This window comes from Gigantopelta aegis, chromosome 4 (assembly GCF_016097555.1).
Source record: "Gigantopelta aegis isolate Gae_Host chromosome 4, Gae_host_genome, whole genome shotgun sequence".
Lineage (NCBI taxonomy): Eukaryota > Metazoa > Mollusca > Gastropoda > Neomphalida > Peltospiridae > Gigantopelta > Gigantopelta aegis.
This window is the reverse complement of record NC_054702.1, coordinates 16,393,837-16,414,872: the sequence shown is the minus strand read 5'-3', so window position 1 is coordinate 16,414,872 and position 21,036 is coordinate 16,393,837. Positions and strand designations below refer to the sequence as shown.

The window sequence follows — 21,036 nt, the reverse complement described above, 5'->3', positions numbered from 1 at the left end:
TGTGAGTTTGGTATATCAAGCAAAAAACTGGAGGGTAAATGAGAGAACTTAAAACAAAGTGTGTCTGGTACCCTAAATATAATTCACAAACATTCTGCATTTGCTTTGAGGGAATGGGGGATAAAGCAGGATTTCAACTTTAAAGATCGAGATCTACCTGTATATAAATGCATGTAGGTAGGGCAGCAAAACATGAATTTAACGGAGGCCATGTGGCAAATTGCCACAATACCCATGTCAAATGCTCCAATGCCTTGAAAATTAAACAGTCTCACAGCCATACTGTATGGCTGTGCCTTAGTTTGCATGTTACTAATTGGTCATCATCCTTGGGCATGAGGGGTACGGGTCGAACTCTTTCCCATCCTTGAAAGTGATTCCTGAAAATTATTGTATTACACACAAAAATTAAACTGTTCACACTTTATCTTGACTAGGTGCTGGTGTGCTATATTAAGACACTTGTTAATGTTTGCCTTATTGCCCTCATTCTGCCTGCAATGCCCTCCCCCTCCAAAAACAAATCTCCATTGGTTCAGGCCAAATGTCTTTGCCCACTTATTTGCCAAATTTAAGGCCTGGGGCAATCTTCACAAGAGCTCTGTATATTTTAACATTACAGTTATTTGCTGTTTAATGTGAAAATTGCAACATTCTGCCATCAGAGCTTGAGGAGAAACCTACTGCATCAACAAAAGATAAATAACTATGAACTAGCAAGGGGTCTTTTATATATATATATATATATATATATATATATATATATATATATATATATATATATATATATATATATATATATGCACTTCCACACATTGGATGTAGACAGGATTTTATATTGGGGCCACTACATGGGGCAACCCACACTATGTATGTATGCATGATTTTATAAAATGTAATAGGTTTTTGTTAAAGTTGAGGGGCATGGCCCCCACACCTCTGACTGGTTGGCACATACCACTGCCTTTAATATACCAGACGCCATGTGAAGAAAATACTTATAATATGAAGAATACACATTTACTGTTCACTTCACTTACCCAGTTCTTCAACTAACTTCAGCATTAAACCTCCAATGTGAAGATCACCCTTCACTCGTAGTCGTTTCTCCACTTGCAAATCCGTAACAGTTATAGTAAGTTCCCATGATCCGTCAACGTAGCCTGTATCTGCTACAAAAGCCATGATTGTTGGTTAATTAATTATAAATAATCAAGGAAATCCTTCTCTTTTTTTCTCTTTTTTTTTAGCTGTCCATCGATACCAAATAATCAGCCCGCTTTTACTATTACACTTCCAGTTTGTATAGCGTTCGTCAAACTGAGATAAAATTTCCGTTTACTGTCATATCGGGATGTTATCAGCATACTTGGTTTGAAAAACGACGTGAATGAAAAAAACAGTATCCAATGTAAGGATCAACTGTCAACAACTGACAAACAAATTCTGGATCGACTAAAAACAGAACGAAACTGCCGAAACGTCCCGCAAAGCAAATCCCACACGGCGATGATATCTGGGTCAAATTTATGCCTTTCGTATCCAGGCGGTAAAACCTAGCAACTTGAGTAACTCGATGTAGCAGCAATATATGCAACAATTTAATATGAATGTTCCGAGAAGTGAATACACACCTTATCCGTGGTCTTTACAGTTTGTTTATCTTTCTGGTGCAAAAAGAAAAACTAGTGAACTACCACTGGTGACTCAAATCTGCATGCCCCTATTAGGAAAGGCGTAATCTGTATGTAAATACCAAAGTTGATTTTGTAAGCCACGTTGTGATTGGCTGATGTATTTAGTTAGCACACCTGCTACGATACATCGATATTGATGTGTGTGTATGCATCTTAAAGAAAGACAAATTTAAGAATCTGAATTATTTATTTATCACAAAAAAAGTATACAATGCATTTTAAGTTATTTTGTAGGATACCTTGAAGCGGCTACATCGAGGAAATCCCTCGACATTCCTTTATCGGAACTCGACCAATGAAAAATAACGTCACTCGGGAAAATACCTAACAGTTTCTGTCATAGTCGCTTTGACGTCAGAGACGGAATCCCTTCTGAGAGAAAGACGTTTACAAAGCTGGGATGGATGAGAAACAAAATGAACAATAATAAAGTGAATATCGCTTACAACTGGCGAGTCCGGGAGCAAGGTTGTTGAAATAAATGCGTAAAACTATAAAAGAAACCATACTCAGATGCATTTAAAATAATGGAGAGTAAATGGGGCCTTTTTTTTTCTTTTTTTTTATTAAATACATATTTTTAAAATTATTTTTGAACAAATTTGTGTTTATTAATTAGGCCTAGTATATACAATGCATGTTGGTGAAGCATGCCCGTAGGCAGCATGTTATAATTTAGTGTATTAACTTGGTTAATAATGGTATGCAAATGTAAAGGCATATACAAATTTGCAAGGTCTAGTTGCTGTCAATGGGTCATTTGTTTACAAAGCAATAAGATCTGTATACCTGAACATAATATTTTCAAAACATTTAGTTAAAATGTGTGACATCAAACTAATTTGTGCTAATCATGATGACATCATATTACCAATAAAGGTGACTTTAGTAGTAATTTACTAAATATCGAATGAAAATGTTATTTAGAAGTTTTGTAGGGTAAATAGAATTTGCTACTCGACAAATACCAATTAACGTAGACTGTTGATATTTTCCATATTAAAAAACACTTCTGACGGATCCTCTATATAACAAACACTTGTTTCCATTTTTTTTATATATATATATATATACCTGAAATTAATATATAAATTGCCAGTAAAGGCTCCCAGAATATATTTAGGGGTAGAAACTTAAAAGCTGCTATTTCTCGGTGTACCCTGAGGGTATCAAAGAATTTTGGAGTGAAAATAAATGCTTATATAATGTATGTTCGCAATGGTGTATGTTGTTAGTGCCAACGAGAACTCGTTCTATGGGCAATCTTCGCTTGAAGTTGGGCAGTTTAACATGGGTTTCAATGGCAGATGACATCTGTGTAGTGAGACCTAGACTGACTGCACATCAGCCATGTGCTTTATTACTGTGCTACTTTTCACCCGTTGAGGGTGTGAAGTCACAAAATACATGAAGTAATAGATTAAATACAGCATTGTGTGGATGTGGGTAATTTTTGACATGCTTCCATCAGTGTGCCAACCGGCCTCAGTGGTGTCATGGTTAAGCCATCGGTCAACAGGCTGGTAGGTACTGGGTTCGGATCCCAGTCGAGGCATGGGATTTTTAATCCAGATACCGACTCCAAACCCTTAGTGAGTGCTCTGCAAGGCTCAACGGGTAGGTGTAAACCACTTGTACCAACCAGTGATCCATAACTGGTTCAACAAAGGCCATGGTTTGTGCTATCCTGCCTGTGGGAATCACAAATAAAAAATCCCTTGCTGTTAATCGGAAAGAGTAGCCCATGAAGTGGCAACAGCGGGTTTCCTCTCAAAATCTGTGTTTGTCCATAACCATATGTCTGATGCCATATAACCGTAAATAAAATGTGTTGAGTGCGTCATTAAATAAAACATTTCTTTCTTTTTCTTTCCATCAGTGTGCCAGAGAGTTCTGTTCATGACAGCAATACAGCATTGTACATTTAAAGTGGTATGGAACATATTTCTGTCAATAATTATAGGACTTATTTCATCTTAAAAATATTAAATTATTTTCTGCTACAAATGCCTCATGTGTGCATGAAAACAATATTGTAAGCACCTATTATTTAAATATGTGTCTTATTCAAATGCTGGCTAGTCTTTTTACCTAGTCTTTATAGTTTATTTGCACATTTTACTTTCCTCAAATTTGAGCTACCAGGTTACATAAAGCTGCCATTTCTTGGGATATTTTAAATATTTATGCATTTTCAACATATTGGGAGTGGGGTAGGCCAGTGGTAAAGTGCTCACTTGGTGTGCGGTCGATCCAAGTGGGTGGACGTTGAATGGGTTATTTCTCACCCCAGCTAGTACACCACGACTGATATACCAAGGCTGTGGTACATGCTATTACAATGGTGCATATAAAAGATCTCTTACAACTAATGGAAAAATGGTAGCAGGTTTCTACTCTAAGACTATATGTCAAAATTACCAAATGTTTGACATCAAATAGCCAATGATTAATAAATCAATGTGCTCTAACTTATTGCAACATATCATCTAGTACAGAATTACTTACATGTTTTTTTAACAAATATAACTGTTTTCATTAAAGTCTCAGAAATCCAATTATAATACTACGTGATGACATTTTACTGGAGCCGGGGGTTGTTCCTGAAATTTTGAGGATGCCCTGTTGTTGGAATAGCTGTTACATACAGCATAAAACATTAAAAAGTTATATAAACTAGTTATGACCTGCTATCATACCAGACACTTTAAATTTCATTGAATTATTGTAGCTACATACTAAAATGTTTAGTCTTTTCCTCTAAAATGCTAAATTTCCTACTTATAGGTGACTACTGAATCCACGATTCTCCATCTTATACACCTTTATATCTAAGGGGTTATGCAGGATATAGCTCAGTGGTAAAGTGTGTGTGTGTGTGTGTGTGTGTGTGTGTGTGTGTGTGTTATGTGTGTGGTGTGATGTGTGTGTGTGTGTGTGTGTGTGTGTGTGTGTGTGAGAACATCTCAGTACATTTTAGACTGGCTACTAATATTTGGTGTCTTAAAACTTGACCATTGCCACACAAGCTACTCTCACTAAATCACAGCAACAGATCTTTTATATATTCACTTTTCCAGTCAAAAGTACAATGTTGTTTATTTTGTTTAACAACATCACTATAGCACATTGATTAATTAATCATTGGCTATTGGATGTCAAACATTTGGTAATTCTGACACATAGTCATCAGAGGAAACCACTACATTTTTTTGTAATGCAGCAAGGGATCTTTTGTATGCACTTTCCCACAGACAGGAAAGCACATACCACATCCTTTAACCAGCTGTGGTGCACTGGTTGGAACAAAAAAACAACAACAATCAGTGAATGGTTCCATCGAGGTGGTTCGATCCTGTGACGCAAGCATCTCAGGTGAGCACTCAACCGACTGGGCTAAATCCCGCCCCAAGTACAATGTTTGCCAACTAATAATTTGCAAGTAAAGAAAAGAAGACTTTATTAGACAAACATTTCTTTCTGTTTTTCATTAAAATTATGTTGTTAAACGTTCAATTACTTCTTCAAACATCCTTTCCAGTGATGTTTTTCCCCACAGATTTTGTCTATCATTAGGTAATGACCATTAACCATGGTTTAAAGCAAAAAATCTAAAGAAATTAAGTGAAACCTATGTCAAACAAAACTAGTCCTGGTCACCATGGCAATAGAGTAGTCACCTCTGAGTTCTATTAGATTAAATCAAAGACAAGAATTCAGCTCAATGGGGCAGTGGACATCATTAATGAAAATTGATATAGCACTTTGATTCAGCAGTGATTTACAATCCATTCAAGTGAAATCTGTCTCCAGTATCTGAATCCACTTTGTTGAGAAAAGCCTAATGATGGCTTCAACAATTAATAATTATACGAGGAAAATGTGATCACTTTGTGGCTTTAAGATTCAATCAGAGATTTGTTCACGAGACTGACCACACACGCAGACCAGACAATTGTTAGTTACTCAATACATTATACAACAATCTTTATGCATCTCAAAATGTGGACATGTATCTACCCTTCAAATCCATGGGTATTAATTCTATTGTATTCCAATGAATTGAAACCCAGTGACATACAATGGAATTAATAATAAGGGAGAAGTTAGAATTTCATAAAAGGTTTTTCTATCTTTGGTATATTACTGGTGGTAATAAAATTATTTCTAGTTACAATTTAAAAAAATATTGTATGGTTAACATAAATGTTGAATGGAGAGTACAAACATAACAAATAAAGTCAAAGTGTTTTGTTTAATGACACCACTAGAGCACATTGATTTATTAACCATCGGCTATTGGATGTGAAACATTTGGTAATTCTGACATAAAGATGAAACCCACTATATTTTTCCATAAGTAGCAAGGGATCATTTCGTCACGTGAGAGCTAAAAGGTCGTAAGTGGCAGATACAACCTAAAATGTCTTTTTTGCATATTTGGAATCGCCATCCCCGATTACATATTGTCACAAAAAATCATAGCTGTGTCCCTAATAGCATCGCTTATACAGAAGGATTTAAATGGTCGTAATTGAATCACAGATACCAATTTGCACGAAAATAGACATAACTGACACATACGACTTAGCTCCGATTTGCTTGCTGTCCATTATGTGAACACAACTGGTCATATGTGGTAGATACACCCTTTTTAAATACAGTTCGTTATATAATTATGTCTGATATAGGCTGTATGTGCCAAATAAGACCCATGTGCATTCTTTGTTATCGATTTGTGATAAAAATTACAAATGCAAAGTACAATAGAGCATACATTATGTCAATATTTTTATGTGCTTGAATCCTAAAAATAATATGACTTTTGTCGTGAGAGCCCGGTCGAATATGGAAAAAATATTTGATACTGCATGCAACGAACCATTTGGCAACAGATAAGAATTGTGTCTGTATATATAAATAGGAACTGCAGTAACATTAATGTTTGTATGGTTTGCTATTTTATGTGCACCATAATTATAATAATAAACATGTTTTGGTGAATTTTCTTGAAAAGCAAATATCTATTTTGAAGTTTTTTTAATCGAAGCAAAGTTTCTGTAGATACAATTTTAATTCATAATAATGTTGTATGTGGCATATACAATCAAAGTGCAAGCATAATTACACTGATTTTGGATGTATTTGATTGTATGTTACGTCTTTCAGCTGCCTTTGAAGATCTATAGGATTGCCCTACATGTAGGCATTATGGATTAACAATATTGCACATACAAACACATTTGCAAGTTATCCAGGACAAAATCCAGCAACAGAAGACAGTGTAATCAGACATAAGATTAAAAGGCAAATAAAGTGGATGTGGCCTCAACATAAAGCAAGATCTATGAATTTTGATTAACTTTACAGTTAACGGATATTTGCAACAGAATGTTGAATGTGAACATGACACAACATACACACACCAAAACATTAGCACAACATAGCACGCACAACAGAAGCTGAACATGACATAGCACACACAACATAAGCTGAACATGACATAGCACACACAACAGAAGCTGAACATGACATAGCTCACACAACAGGACCTGAACATGATATATAGCATACACAACAGAACTTGGCACATCAATGACAACAAGACCTGAACATAACATAGCAAAAAGCTGAACATGAGAAAATAATCACCATAGAAAATGAACGTAACATAGCACTTGTGACAGTCTATTTGTTTGTTTTGTTTAACAACACCACTAGAGCACATTGATTAATTAATCATCGGCTATTGGATGTCAAACATTTGGTAATTATGACTCATAGTTATCAGAGGAAACCCGCTATATTTTTCCTAATGCAGCAAGGTATCTTTTATATGCACTTCCCCACAGCAGGATGGCACATACCACGGCCCTTATCCAGTCACTTGTGACAGAATCTGAACATGACGTAGCACTCACAACAGAACCTGAACATAATAGAGAACTCACAAAAAAACCTGAACATGATGTGGCACACACAACAGAACCTGAACGTGACATAGTACACACAACGGAACCTGAAGAAGAACATGACAGAACACACATACAACATACCATGATCATGATGTAGAACACACAAGAGAACTTGAACATGATATATCACTCACAACAGACCCAGAAAATATATACTACTCAAAAGAATTTAAGGGTCAGACGATATTTTCGACATTATATTCTGAATGTCAATTATATTAGCTAGACCATAATGTCACGCATGGTATTGTTCCATTTTGACGAAAGTGGGTCTAAGCAACCCATAAATGAATTAAAATCCACTGTCATTGACACTGTCGACTAGTTCTAATGGCGAAAACATGCTTACATTTGCACGTAAATTAGGGCGAAAGCGAAAGGTCTGCTAAGTGCCCATAACTTGCTTTTTCACAAAGCACTTCATTTGCACGCTTTGCACGTGTATTCCATGTTCCCAATGCTGAATTTCCGTATAATTGGAGCTTGCGTTCGTATATGGTGCACACTCCAAATTCGACAATGGTACGACTTCAACTGACTATCGAAGATCGAGGAAGGGCTATTGCTTGGCTTCAGGATGGCAATACGCAAAGAAATGTTGCTCTGAGACTTGGTGTCAGTCAGAGTGTCGTTGGCCGACTGTGGCAACGGTACCAAGCAACGAATTCTGTTCGAAATCGTCCACGTTCGGGAAGACCCCGAAGCACTACAAATAGAGAGGACTGCTACATCACCAATATGGCTCTACGTCAACGCACAACCACTGCACGCCGATTACGTGACAATCTGCAGACTGCGACTGGAACTCGAGTGTCTGATCAAACCATATGCAATCGTCTGAGAGCCAATAATCTACGCTGCCGTCGCCAGGCTGTTCGACCACCACTCCTACCACGTCACAGAACGGCCAGACGTTACTGGTGCACGCTTCATCTGCGGTGGCAACGTGTTCATTGGGGTCGAGTGATGTTCACTGATGAGTCCAGGTTTAGTCTCCAGTTCAACGACGGTCGGGTTCGTGTCTACAGACGTCCTGGGGAGCGCTTCGCTGACGTTAACGTCAGACAATGTCACCGGTTCGGTGGTGGCAGCATCTCTATCAACCACAGGACCCCCCTCTATGTGGTGGATGGCAATCTGAATGGAATCCGCTATCTGAATGAGATTATCCGGCCGTTGGTTCTCCCAGGCCTTCAGCAGATTGGCGGCGGGGCAGTTCTGCAGGATGACAATGCCAGACCCCACCGTGCCAGGGTGGTAACGGACTTTCTCAGACAACAAGGTATCGCCAGGATGGATTGGCCAGCATATTCGCCTGACTTAGCCCCAATAGAGCACGCCTGGGACGAATTAGGCAGGAGAGTTCGGGATAACCATGCCCCTCCGACCAACCTTCATGATCTGGGTCAACTTCTTATGGCAGAGTGGCAGGCCATTCCCCAAGAGTTCTTCAGACGTCTGATCAACAGCATGAGGCAACAATGTGTCGAGTGTATTCACGCCAGGGGTGGATTCACACACTATTAAACAAATGTTCTAATGTGTAAAATCCATGTTTGACAACCTTCAACTTTGACAGCATGTCATGTGACTTTCTTGTATACAGTGACGTTTATTTGTGGTTTTTTGTAAATATGGAACAATAAATAAAAAAATTGGTGTAGTTTACATCATCAATCTAATACACTCTGAAACTTATTTGGTTATAAATTTTTGACCCTTAAATTCTTTTGAGTAGTATAATTTAGCACACACAACAAAAACCGGAGGATTGATCACTTAACACTCAATAAAACATGGAGAGAACACTGCACATAATATAGTCCGGAGATATCACTGAACACACATCATACATAACCTGGAGAGATCTCTGAACAGAGTAGAACCTGAAGAGATCACTGAACATGATAGAACCTGGAGAGATCACTAACACACAACAGAATCTGGAAATATCACTGGACTCACAACACAACCTGGAGAGATCACCGAACACACAATAGAACCTGGAGAGATCACTGAACACACATCATAACCTGGAGAGATCACTGAACACACAATATAACCTGGAGAGACCACTGGACACATAACAGAACCTGGAGAGATCATCAAATACACAACAAAACCAGGAGTGTGCACTGAACACACAACAGAACCCGGAGAGTACACCCAACACACAACATAACTTGGGAAGATCACTGGACACACAACAGAACCTGGAGAAATCACTGAACACACAATAGAATCAGGAGAGATCACTGGACACACAACAGAACCTGGAGAGATCACTGAACATGCAATATAACCTGGAGAGATCACTGGACACACAACATAACCTGGGGAGATCACCAAATACACAACAAAACCAGGAGTGTGCACTGACCACACAACAGAACCTGGGGAGTACACCCAACACACAACATAACTTGGGAAGATCACTGGACACACAACAGAACCCGGAGAGTACACCCAACACACAACATAACTTGGGAAGATCACTGGACACACAACAGAACCTGGAGAAATCACTGAACACACAACAAAACCAGGAGTGTGCACTGACCACACAACAGAACCCGGGGAGTACACCCAACGCACAGCAGAAGCTATAGAGGTTATTGTTCACTCAATATAACCTGGAGAGAATCCTGCATACTCAACAGGTGGACATGGTATAGTGTTGACTACTTCTGGATTAAATATTCAGTACACACCCTCATTGGAAATGTAAACCCTATATCCTTTGAATGAGCTTCACTTGAATCCAATGTATCCCAAATAAATAAGCTGCTAAACATAATTTATTCATTAAGGATACCAGCTTCAGTTTGCTTAACTATTCTGGTTTGTTTTTTACACTAGCTGATAATACACCCTGAGGCAGCAGAACCAGGAACTATCTGCAAAAGGACTCCCATGGCTCAAAGAACACGGAAAGGACACTGCACACAACATGACATCAGCTTTTCTGATCACTCATCAGGAATGAAGATTTTGTATGGACAAGTTGTCCGATTCTAATGCACCATCATCAAACAACGAACATGGAGCACTACCACCACAGTGTTTCTGCCAGAAAGAAATTTTTGGGTATGGCTCTATGGAATTGAATGCAACCACAGTCAACAGGGGTATTGGGGGTCCTCCCTCAGAAAGAAAATGAGTTACGTTTAAGGTTAGGATTAAGAAAATCATACAGTAATGATAAGAGTAATTAATTTTGTCAAAAAGTTAACTTAAAAATAAATTCTGCAAAAATATTTGGGTATGGCGCCATACCTTTTTACACTCTGGCAGAAACCCTGCACCAGACTTGGTCACACAAAATCAGGGCTGGGTCAAAGAAAACAAGGATTTCACGAGTCAGAGCAGTTTGATTTTATTTATCATATTATTATTAATAAAAGTAAAATAACTTTTTTCATGTAATATTTTGTTTAAGTGGTGATTTTATTAATATGTACTTCTACTTGTAAAATTAAGTCTAGTGTACACAAGCACATGGTTTGTCCAGGGATAATCCAAAAACTAAATGAAAAAGATTGACAGAAATAATGTTCCACAGGGATTAATGGACCTTCCTGGAAATTGTCAAAATCGAGAATGACACCCCATACACATGTATGGAGCAACTGCGTGATGCATGTGCAAACTATGGAATGTGTTTCAATGTGTTGATAAACAGACCTGAATGTTCTTTACTAGGATGTCTGTGGTCAAAACATATGTTCAGTCTAACAGTTGATATTAACATTAATATTTCAGGTTCCCCTGCTATTTTTGAAGAGTATATATTTACTTTGAATAACATCTCTGAATTATCATTCAACATTCCTTAACTTTATGTTTTCAGACACAACAAGGTTCTCCTATTTTAGATTAGGCGTCAATCCTTTAATGGCAGACTTGTGGCCTTATCAGTCGGTGCAACGTGCATATGTAGGCTAAATTGGTCCATGAAGTTAGTGGCCCCATTAAATGTGTCTGCTGAGTAAAATATCACTTCTTTGGTTATACATAAATAAAACCTGCAGCAAATAATGGAAGAAAATTAAATCTAGTGTACACATGCACATGGTTTATCCAGGGATAATCCATAAACTAAACATAAAAAAGGGTCTGAATTTGTTTTATATCTTGCACTCTGGGTGTCAATTTATAATCTGTACTCCATCACTGGGGGTTGGGACGTAGCCCACTGGTAAAATGTTTGGTCTGGGATCGATCCCCGTCGGTGGACCCATTTGGCTATTTCTCGCTCCAGCCAGTGCACCACGACTGGTATAACAAAGACCATGGTATGTACTATCCTGTCTGTGGGATGGTGCATATAAAAGATCCCTTGCTGCTAATTGAAAAGAGTAGCCCATGAAGTTGTGATAGTGGGTTTTGTCTCTCAATATCTGTGATCCTTAACCATATGTCTGATACCATATAACCATAAATAAAATGTGTTGAGTGTATCGTTAAATAAAACATTTCCTTCCTTCCATGACTGGTACATCAAAGGATGTGGTTTGTACTGTCATGTCTATTGGAAAGTGCAATTGATGCTTTTCAGGACTAGCTGAAGTGTTATTAACTCACTTTATGCTACTGGATGCAAATGGTGCTCCAAAATTTGATATAATTTCTGTTAAAATATATTTTGTAAGAAATACAACAATATAGAGAGGGCTACATCACATATGCCAAAGCACTGTCTCATTTTGCTGTTATACAAATGGCAGTATAACATTTGTACCATTGTTATCAATTAGTCCAACAAGTAACTTCAAACCAGGTCAGCCCACTTGTTATTACCAAAAAAAGATTTTAAAAGGCATTTAAAATTTATTAATTGTTATTTTATTCAGGAACTATTTTCTAAACTGATCTATATTAAACTGCAACAACAATTAACGACACAACCAATGGTGATGTGGTGCCTAAACGTATGCACTTACATAAGTGTGATAAAAATAGGCTTTGTAAATTTGGCCATTATTTCTTTCCTTTCCTTAATCTACCATAGTCACATTCCACTCCAGTATAAAGAATAAACATAACATTAACCTTTCCATGTGTCCTTATAAACCATCCCTTACAATGGACAAACAGCAAAAATACCAGTCTAGCATTTGATACCTTCATGCATCCTTATGTACAGAAAGGATAAAAATGGACTCTTTGTTTAATGATACCTCAGTACATTTTAAAGTAAGGTTATTTGGTGTCAAACTTATGGCCATTTCCTTGGATACTGTTACACAAGTCAACAATTAGTGGCATATTATGTACAGTGTCAGATTTTACAATGTTCTTAAGATTAAGGTCAACCTTTCAAAATAAACTTACAAATCTCACCCCAATTAATCCCCAGCTATTCTCCTCCACCATTTTAAAAAAGGTAAAATATTGATAAAATGTGAAGGCTAGTTACTGAAAACCAATTTTAAAAAGAACACTTTAGTCTTGGTAACAGACCATCCAGGTCTTAAAAAGGGGCTGTGTTACAGTTGTTAAAAAATAATAATAAAATAATAAAATAAAATAAAATATAACAATAAAAAAAAAAATCAATAATTTAATTTGAGTTTATTGATTACCAGCTACGATGTTATGTATGTAGAACATGTCATGTAGTCTCATGATTCTGCTGGCGTCATCTGGTGGAGATTGTCATGAAGTCAGCACAAAACCTGTATTGAGATCACAAAACCTGTATGGAGATCACAAAGCCTGTATGGAGATCACAAAGCCTGTATGGAGATCATAAAACCTGCATGAAAAACAGACTTGAATCCTTTTGATGAACAGTTAATCGTTTCTTACACAACATACAAACTGCCAACAGATTTAAAGCTACCATCTGAAGTATATTTTGGTTATTTATTTATTTTACAGAATAGATCATGCAAGCCATTCTATGATATCCTTGCGTAAATGATGCTGTGATATGGTAAAGCAAGAGCTAAAGTTTCCTTTGTTTGATGACACCAGTAGAGCACATTCATACATGTCAGCTCTTACGGATCACCCGTAAGACTTAAGATTTTTTAGCGTAGGACAAATTCCTTATGGGTAACACACATTTTCAGGGTTTTTTCATTATTATTTTTACATTGTTTTGTTTTGAGATATGTTATTGATCAAAAAAGAATCAAAAGGATTGCACAACAGGCAGAGCCTATATAAGTGCTCTCCTAAATAAGATGGACATCAGATAATATCCATAATCATATATATAAAACATAATAACAATGTCCAGTGGCATAAAATATTTAACATAATTAATATTTTTTAATATATAGTAATAAAAGGTAGAGAATAGATAGAATAGAAATGGGATAGTCGAGAAATATGATAGTACCCGGTAATGATCCTGTTGTTGGAGCTAACCTTATATGGGGCAGTAAAATCAGAATAATAAGTTAGTCCATCTCGAATCTCTTACTTTCAGCTATATATTTATGTACTGCTTTAAAAATTAAATTGTTTTCTTCAATTGGTAGGTTTATTGACCCGGATAATAGTAGATCAATGTCTAAGATATCAACTCAAGGTAATTCCGTAACGATGCAAATAAATCATATCTTTGTCTGATAAACAGAGGGCAGACATAAAAATAATGAAAATTATCTTCAGTTATCTCCACATGCACAGCTTGGGCTATCAGAAAGATGGCTTAAAAATAAATGATAGTTTAAGTTGCTAGCATAGTTACGAAGCTGACAATGGATAATGTTACATTTACAATTTCCATAAAGATAGAGAGTAGATGAAGGATTGGGATTTCCTTTTTTCAGTAATTATTTTTATAGGTATGCAGACATGGTTCATTTTGAGTTAAACTGTCAAGATCATTCCATAACTCAAAAGTATTAGGAATAAAGCTGTTTTTATATGAATTAGTATGGCATGTTGGTGGAGTGAATGGACGTTGATTTCTGAGTGTAAAATGATTAGTGGGATTAACATATGACAAGATTTCATCCAGTAGATATTGAGGTGTTTCGCCTTTAAGTATTTTATGCATTAGAATTAATTTACTATTTTTGTGACGTTTATATAAAAGTTCCCAACTAAATTCATAATATAGTTTGTCTGGAGATGTTCCTTTCCTAAGTCCTGTAATAACACGGGCAGCTTCAAGTTGCACTGACTCGATTGTATAGGATTCTTCAGCTGTACAATTATCCCAAATTATATTACCATATTCTAAGATTGGTCTTATAAATGCAACATACAATTTAGTTAGGGAATTTCTATTTAATTTATATTTTAACATACGTAGACTGTTAAGTCGTTTACAAGCTTTAGTATATATGTCATTAATATGATCTGTCCATCTACCATTGGAGTTTAAAGTAAGCCCTAGATGTTTGTGGGAGGTTATATTATCAAGAGGAATTCCATTAAGATACCTAAGATTTTGAAGTATTGTCACTTGTAATGGTGTTGTTAAACAAAACAAACTCTAGTATAATTATATTAAGTTAATATAAAACAAAGAAGACAACATTATTAGATTATAGTGAGTCTTTTTAATAACATATAACATTGATGTAGACATGTTGGGTACAGAAGACAAAAATATATTTTATACAATCAGTTTTCGTTACAAATAACAAAACACTAAACTTGTAAATACATATGTAGTACCAGTACCGGTATATGTCTTGGACGGAATGAAAGTGAGAAATATTTGATAATTAGTTTATCAACTTTAAACAAACAACAAATATTACTTAAATACAACAAAGCAAAACACCCAATACCTGCCTTTTATTACATGTTTCACACAATAGGAAATTAATTCAATTTACACATTTTGTATTATTTGTTTTAGCTATACATATCTAATTACATATATGATTTGAAAATGTATTAGTGATAAAAAAATGTTCAGAAACATTAAATATAAGTCAATGCATCTTTTTTTCCCCAAAACATTTTTGAAATAAGCTTATTGTTTTTTAATTAGCACTTTCTGAGTCATTAATGTCATGGACTATAAAATTCAATGCAGATCAGTGCAGTATACTAGAATTTGAATCCCTTCAGTACACACTTTTATTATTTTTGGTTAGCAGTTATTTCCAAAAACACAATGTCATAATAAACTTTCACATGTACATTACGCTGTTCTCACCAAGATCTACAGTCAGAGTGGTGATGGATTGGGGGTGAGGTGTTTGTAATCTAGATGTTAATGGGGACCCGTAGGGTTTTTCCCCACCCAACCAATTTCTCTGTAAATGTATATCAATAACCCTGATATGTATTATCCTGTCTGTAGATAATACTTGCTGTTATTCAGTGGTGTAGTGGTTATGCCATTGGACAAGGCTGGTAGGTAGTGCCTTCGCAGCCCGGTACTGGCTCCCACTAAGAGCGAATTTAATGACTTCTCTCTCACTATCCACTAACCACTGACCCACTGTTCTGGACAGACATTCCTGATAGCTGAGGTGTGTGCCCAGGGCAGCATGCTTGAAGCTTAAGTGTATAAAAGCACAAAAATAAGTATAAATGAACACTGAGTAGGAGTAGCCCATATGGAAACAGTAGGTTTGCTCTTAAACTACCTGGACCAAATTTTACAATATAATAACATAAATAACCATGTTAAAGGGGCATATACCCTAGTTTTTAAACACTAAGGCATATTTTTTACTATTAGAGCCCTTTTTGATAACTGAAATCATACTTTACTTAGATTTTATTGTTTAGATTATCCATTTCTGTACATTCGAAGTGGGTTTGATCACCCTGGTGTTTTTAATATCACAAAATGCATTTCTTGTATTTAAAAAAAAAACCATGTGCGTCTGAGAAGTAACGGTTATGGAGTCGAGTTTTGGTCTATTTTTAAAGGGTATTTCACCATTTCAAAGTCACAGACTCATGTTTCACTCAATTGCAACTTTATTCAAAAGTGTTACAGGTTTGTAGACTAATTAAACTTAGTGCTAATTTTCACAGGTTGAAACTAGGGTATGTCCCTTTAAGACTCCATATAGTCACAATTTAAAATGTGCTGAGGCATCACCTGAGTGCACTGCAACTTGGCTACCACTATGTATGCCAGGTTGACCACTCTGCCATCCTGACAGTATTGAATGTTTGTTAAATGAATAATGAAATACACTAAAAGCATGTCGACCTTTTAAATAAAATTATTCACAAGTCTTTTACATGCACTTAAAGGGACATAGCCTAAATTTTAAATACTAAGGCATAACTGAAATAAGTCTTGATTTAGATTTTATGGTTTAGATTATCAATTTCTGTACATTCGAAGTGTTTTTGGTCTTCCTGGTGTTTTTAATATCACAAAATGCATTTTTCATAATTTAAAAAATGCACGTGCATCTGAGAATTAACAGTTATGGAGTCGAGTTTTAGTCTATTTTTGGAGGGTATTTCACCATTTCAAAGTCACAGACTCATGTTTCACTTAATTGTAACTTTATCAAAATGTGTTACAGGTTTGTAGATTAATTATATTTAGTGTTAATTTTCACGTGTTGAAACTAGGATATGTCCCTTTAACAGTCAGAAAGATTTCCATTTTATTAGTTTTACACAATATAGGCTGGGATTCAAACCCACAGTCACATGTACTTTATGAATTCAAATATTTGATAAAAATTTAATATTTATAACTAATATTAATAGGGGTGTTCTTGGCACTTACAAGTATTCTAGATATACTGATGAAAAGAAATACTGTAAGAAAATATATGGAATCAGACACCAAATTATTACCTGTACAGAATACAGAGATGTAATGTAATGAGGGTTTTGGTTACAGTCAACATTTGCTGTTACAGGGTGGGGTGGGGGGGGGGTCAGGAATTAGCTCAATCAGTTGAGCGCTTGGCTAAGGTGTTTGCGTTGCAGGATTGAACAGTGCACAACTGGTCAACGGTCGTGGTATGTGCTTTTCTGTCTGTGGGAAAGTGCATATAAAAAATCCCTTGTTGCTATTGGAAAGATGTAGTGGGTTTCCTTTGACGACAACGAGTCAAAATTTCCAAATGTTTGACATTCAATAGCTGATGATTAATTAATCCATGTGCTCCAGTGGTGTCGTTAAGCAAAACAAACTTTACTTATTTGCTGTTACTATATAAATGTATCTGTTCCCTTGTTTCTTTCCATCAGTAAAGATGGATGAATGGTAAAATATAGCTTAAAGATGGAACAGGCAGAGATTTTACCCCATGATCTATGGTCAAGAACTAGTTGGAATGTGAAAACACCAAATTGGATGTATCGTGTAACTTGATGACCTTCAGGTGGGTTCTTTATCTCAACCTTGAAGAATAACCATCAGTTAACTTGATGGTCTCGCAAATTAAGCACTTGGCCAGGCCATAGACCCTACATGTGAAAAATGGCTATTTGTATATTAAAAGGTAAAAAAGTTTTTTGAAGTTTTCATCACACTGACATATTTTCACCAACACAAAAGTACACTCTGCAATTTATCTGATCCTGAGTGTACCAAGTGTTGATGGACACACAATGGCCAACTGTCAGACACAGGTTAAAAAGCTATGAAATTGCACTCTACTAGCATTAAGTCTGGACTGAACAAAACTATTAATTGGCAGGCTGAATTTTGCCGGTGTGTTGTTGTAGTAAATCATTCACAACAGAGTGAAATGGTGCTTGAGTTGCTTCAGCAGCTCCTTGCTGTCAGTATGGGCGGGGTACACCTCCACCGATCGCTTGGCCGCATTGTAGCTGCTCTGGAGATCACCCAGCTGAAAGAAAAAGAAAGAAATATATTATTACCTGTATATGATATGTATACCATAGGTATCAGAAATGGGTGGGTGGGGGGGGTGGGCACTGGCTCCCCCAACTCTGAAATTTGGGGAACCACAATATGATCTCACATTTAATAAGTGCTCCCCCCCCCCCCTCCCAGTTACTGCCTATGTATACATATATACTTACTTAATACTCTGACCTGCCTCTGTGTTGTAGTTGATAAGTATTTGGACTTAGCCAGCCCTGGTGGTGTCATGGTTAAGCCATCAGACATAAGGCTAGTAAGTATTGGGTTCGCAGCCCAGTACTGGCTCCCATCCAAAGAAAGTTTTAACGACTCAATGACGACTACACCAACTTTTCTCTCACTAACAACTAACCCACTGTCCTGCCCAGATAGCCACGGTGTGTGCCCAGGACAACATGCTTGAACCTTAATTGGATATTAACACAGACATAAGTCAGAATGAATGAATAAAATTTGGACTTAAGAGTGGTAGGACTGGTTCCAACCCAAAGTATGTTTTAATGGATCCATGGGGAGGTGTAAGACTAAAACGTCTTTCTCACTAATCATTAACCATTAGTCCACTGGCCAGGACAAACAGTCCAGACAGTTGAAATGTATGCCCACGACAGTATGCTTTAATCTTAATTGGATATAAGCACAAACATCCAGTTGAATTGAATAGTTCACTTTATGCTGTGATATACATAAGATACTGTAGCCTGTCTTTCATTGTCTTTTTCCAGGTGTAATTTGTACATACAATATAAAATGCTTATATACACATATGCATGTATCAGCATAAAATAAACATGGTAAAATATATAGCATTGTTAAATACAAACAGCTAAACATATAGCCTTTGGCTAAAGAAAACATACTAACATAACTAAAACCCATTCATGCTAAAAACATACCTTCACAAATCAAGGATTATTATTAGTAGTGGTATTTTTATGTATTTTTAATCTTCATAAAAAGCTTAATCCGAACATGTAGCAGCAATTAAAATTTAAAATATTTATTTTAACTGCTTTACAGGGTGGAAATGAAATTAATAATGCAAAAAAAAGAGAAAAGCTGTAGCTAATCCCAAATGACATTCTTTAAAATTGTATATTGACAGGATTCAAACCTACTTTGCACAATATTTGAAAATCCACCACCTTAAGCTGACTGCCAACCAGGACATTAACCACAATAAATGCCCAATTAATCACTGTTAAAATCAGTAGTGTCAAAGACTGGGCTGATGGCAATGTAATTAATGAATTGTAATAGGATTTCGTGGTGCACTGTGGAACCCAGCAATCCACAGGCACAAACAACACATGTCAATGCTCTAAGCCTCTTACTGTTATTACCAAAATACTTCCAAAATACTGAAACACTACTATCGGACATGTTCAACATTTGATATCTGCATATTCACAAAAATTTAAATCAACACAAAATATGAGCTAATATTTGTCGTGTCGTTACTTGCTGTAGCAGCTTAAATCCGGTTTAGTAAATAGTTCCACATAAAAAAATTGCTACAAGCTTCTGATATGGTTTTTGAAATCTTTCTTTGATGACTACACGTAGGTTGACATCTGTAGTATTTAAATAAGCCATTGGTTTGAAGTTGCTTGCTACATGTAGTACTAACTGATAACAACTGTACAAGTAATATTCTGCCACTTTTGTAACAGCAACTCGAGGCAGTGCTCAGGCATGAGGACAGTTAAGTGAAAAAGTTTGTGGTCAACATATATGTTGATTTTTTACATGATACTCATCAGTTGAGAGAACTCCCTAAAATTAGTAGTCACATGGCCCTCTTGATAATGTTGTATTTTTCACAGAATATATTCTGACATAGAAATTATATTGAACGGCATGGAATAATTATTGGTGGTGTGTAACCTTAACAGAACATTCTTAATATCTCTTGCTGTTTACAAATATTATTAACAAGAATATTGGCAACATACTAACAAAATTCAAGCATATTTGACTAATCGGACCCAGCTTGCCAAAATAAACAAGCCACCAGCAATTTCATAACTGATTTTAAATTCTACACCAGCTATTACATTATAGATTAATTATATTATTTATGAAGGTGCATAACATAGCTGCCCACTGTGAATAAGCAGCTTCCTACTCTAAAACATGAGAAAGTAGTTCAGCCATTAAAATTAACTAGTATGAAACTGGTATCGGGAAACAAACCTATAACCTACCAGCTTAACCATTTTATTTTTATAATTTTTTATTATGATTTTTTATCTTCTTCGTGCTTATATCCAATTAAGGTTCACACATGCTGTCCTGGGCACACACCTCAGCTATCTGGGCTATCTGTCCAGGACAGAGAGTTAATGGTTAGTTGTTAGTGGTTAGTGAGAGAGAAGTTGGTGTAGTGGCCTTACCCCTTAAGTAGTTAAACTTGCTCTGAGTAGGAGCCAGTACAGGGGTACGAACCCAGTACCTACCAGCTTTCAGGCTAATGGCTTACCCATTGTACCAGTGGTCTATTTTATTCATTAAACATTACTATCCCCAATGGCCCAGGTGTGATGAAAGTAGTCCACACAGTCCATTAAGT

General features: G+C 36.3%; 2 protein-coding genes and 1 long non-coding RNA gene across 3 annotated transcripts in view; 1 reads left to right on the top strand and 2 right to left on the bottom strand.

Moving 5' to 3' along the window:
- LOC121372728 (fermitin family homolog 2-like) overlaps positions 1-1,711 on the bottom strand; it is a 99,765-nt gene extending 98,054 nt beyond the window's left edge. Inside the window, exon 1 of the mRNA XM_041499206.1 lies at positions 1,041-1,711. Coding sequence (XP_041355140.1) covers positions 1,041-1,185 — 145 coding nt within the window. The 5' untranslated portion in view covers positions 1,186-1,711. The remainder of the gene's footprint in view (positions 1-1,040) is intronic.
- A 366-nt stretch (positions 1,712-2,077) lies between these two features.
- Positions 2,078-7,003, top strand: LOC121371941. The gene is made up of 3 exons (XR_005957860.1): positions 2,078-2,165; positions 3,577-3,629; positions 6,867-7,003. It is a non-coding gene; the product is annotated as an uncharacterized LOC121371941 (long non-coding RNA).
- Positions 7,004-17,116: 10,113 nt separating this feature from the next.
- LOC121372727 (tetratricopeptide repeat protein 8-like) overlaps positions 17,117-21,036 on the bottom strand; it is a 46,659-nt gene continuing 42,739 nt past the window's right edge. The window contains exon 11 of the mRNA XM_041499205.1: positions 17,117-18,426. Within this exon, the coding sequence (XP_041355139.1) occupies positions 18,310-18,426 (117 nt within the window). The 3' untranslated portion in view covers positions 17,117-18,309. The remainder of the gene's footprint in view (positions 18,427-21,036) is intronic.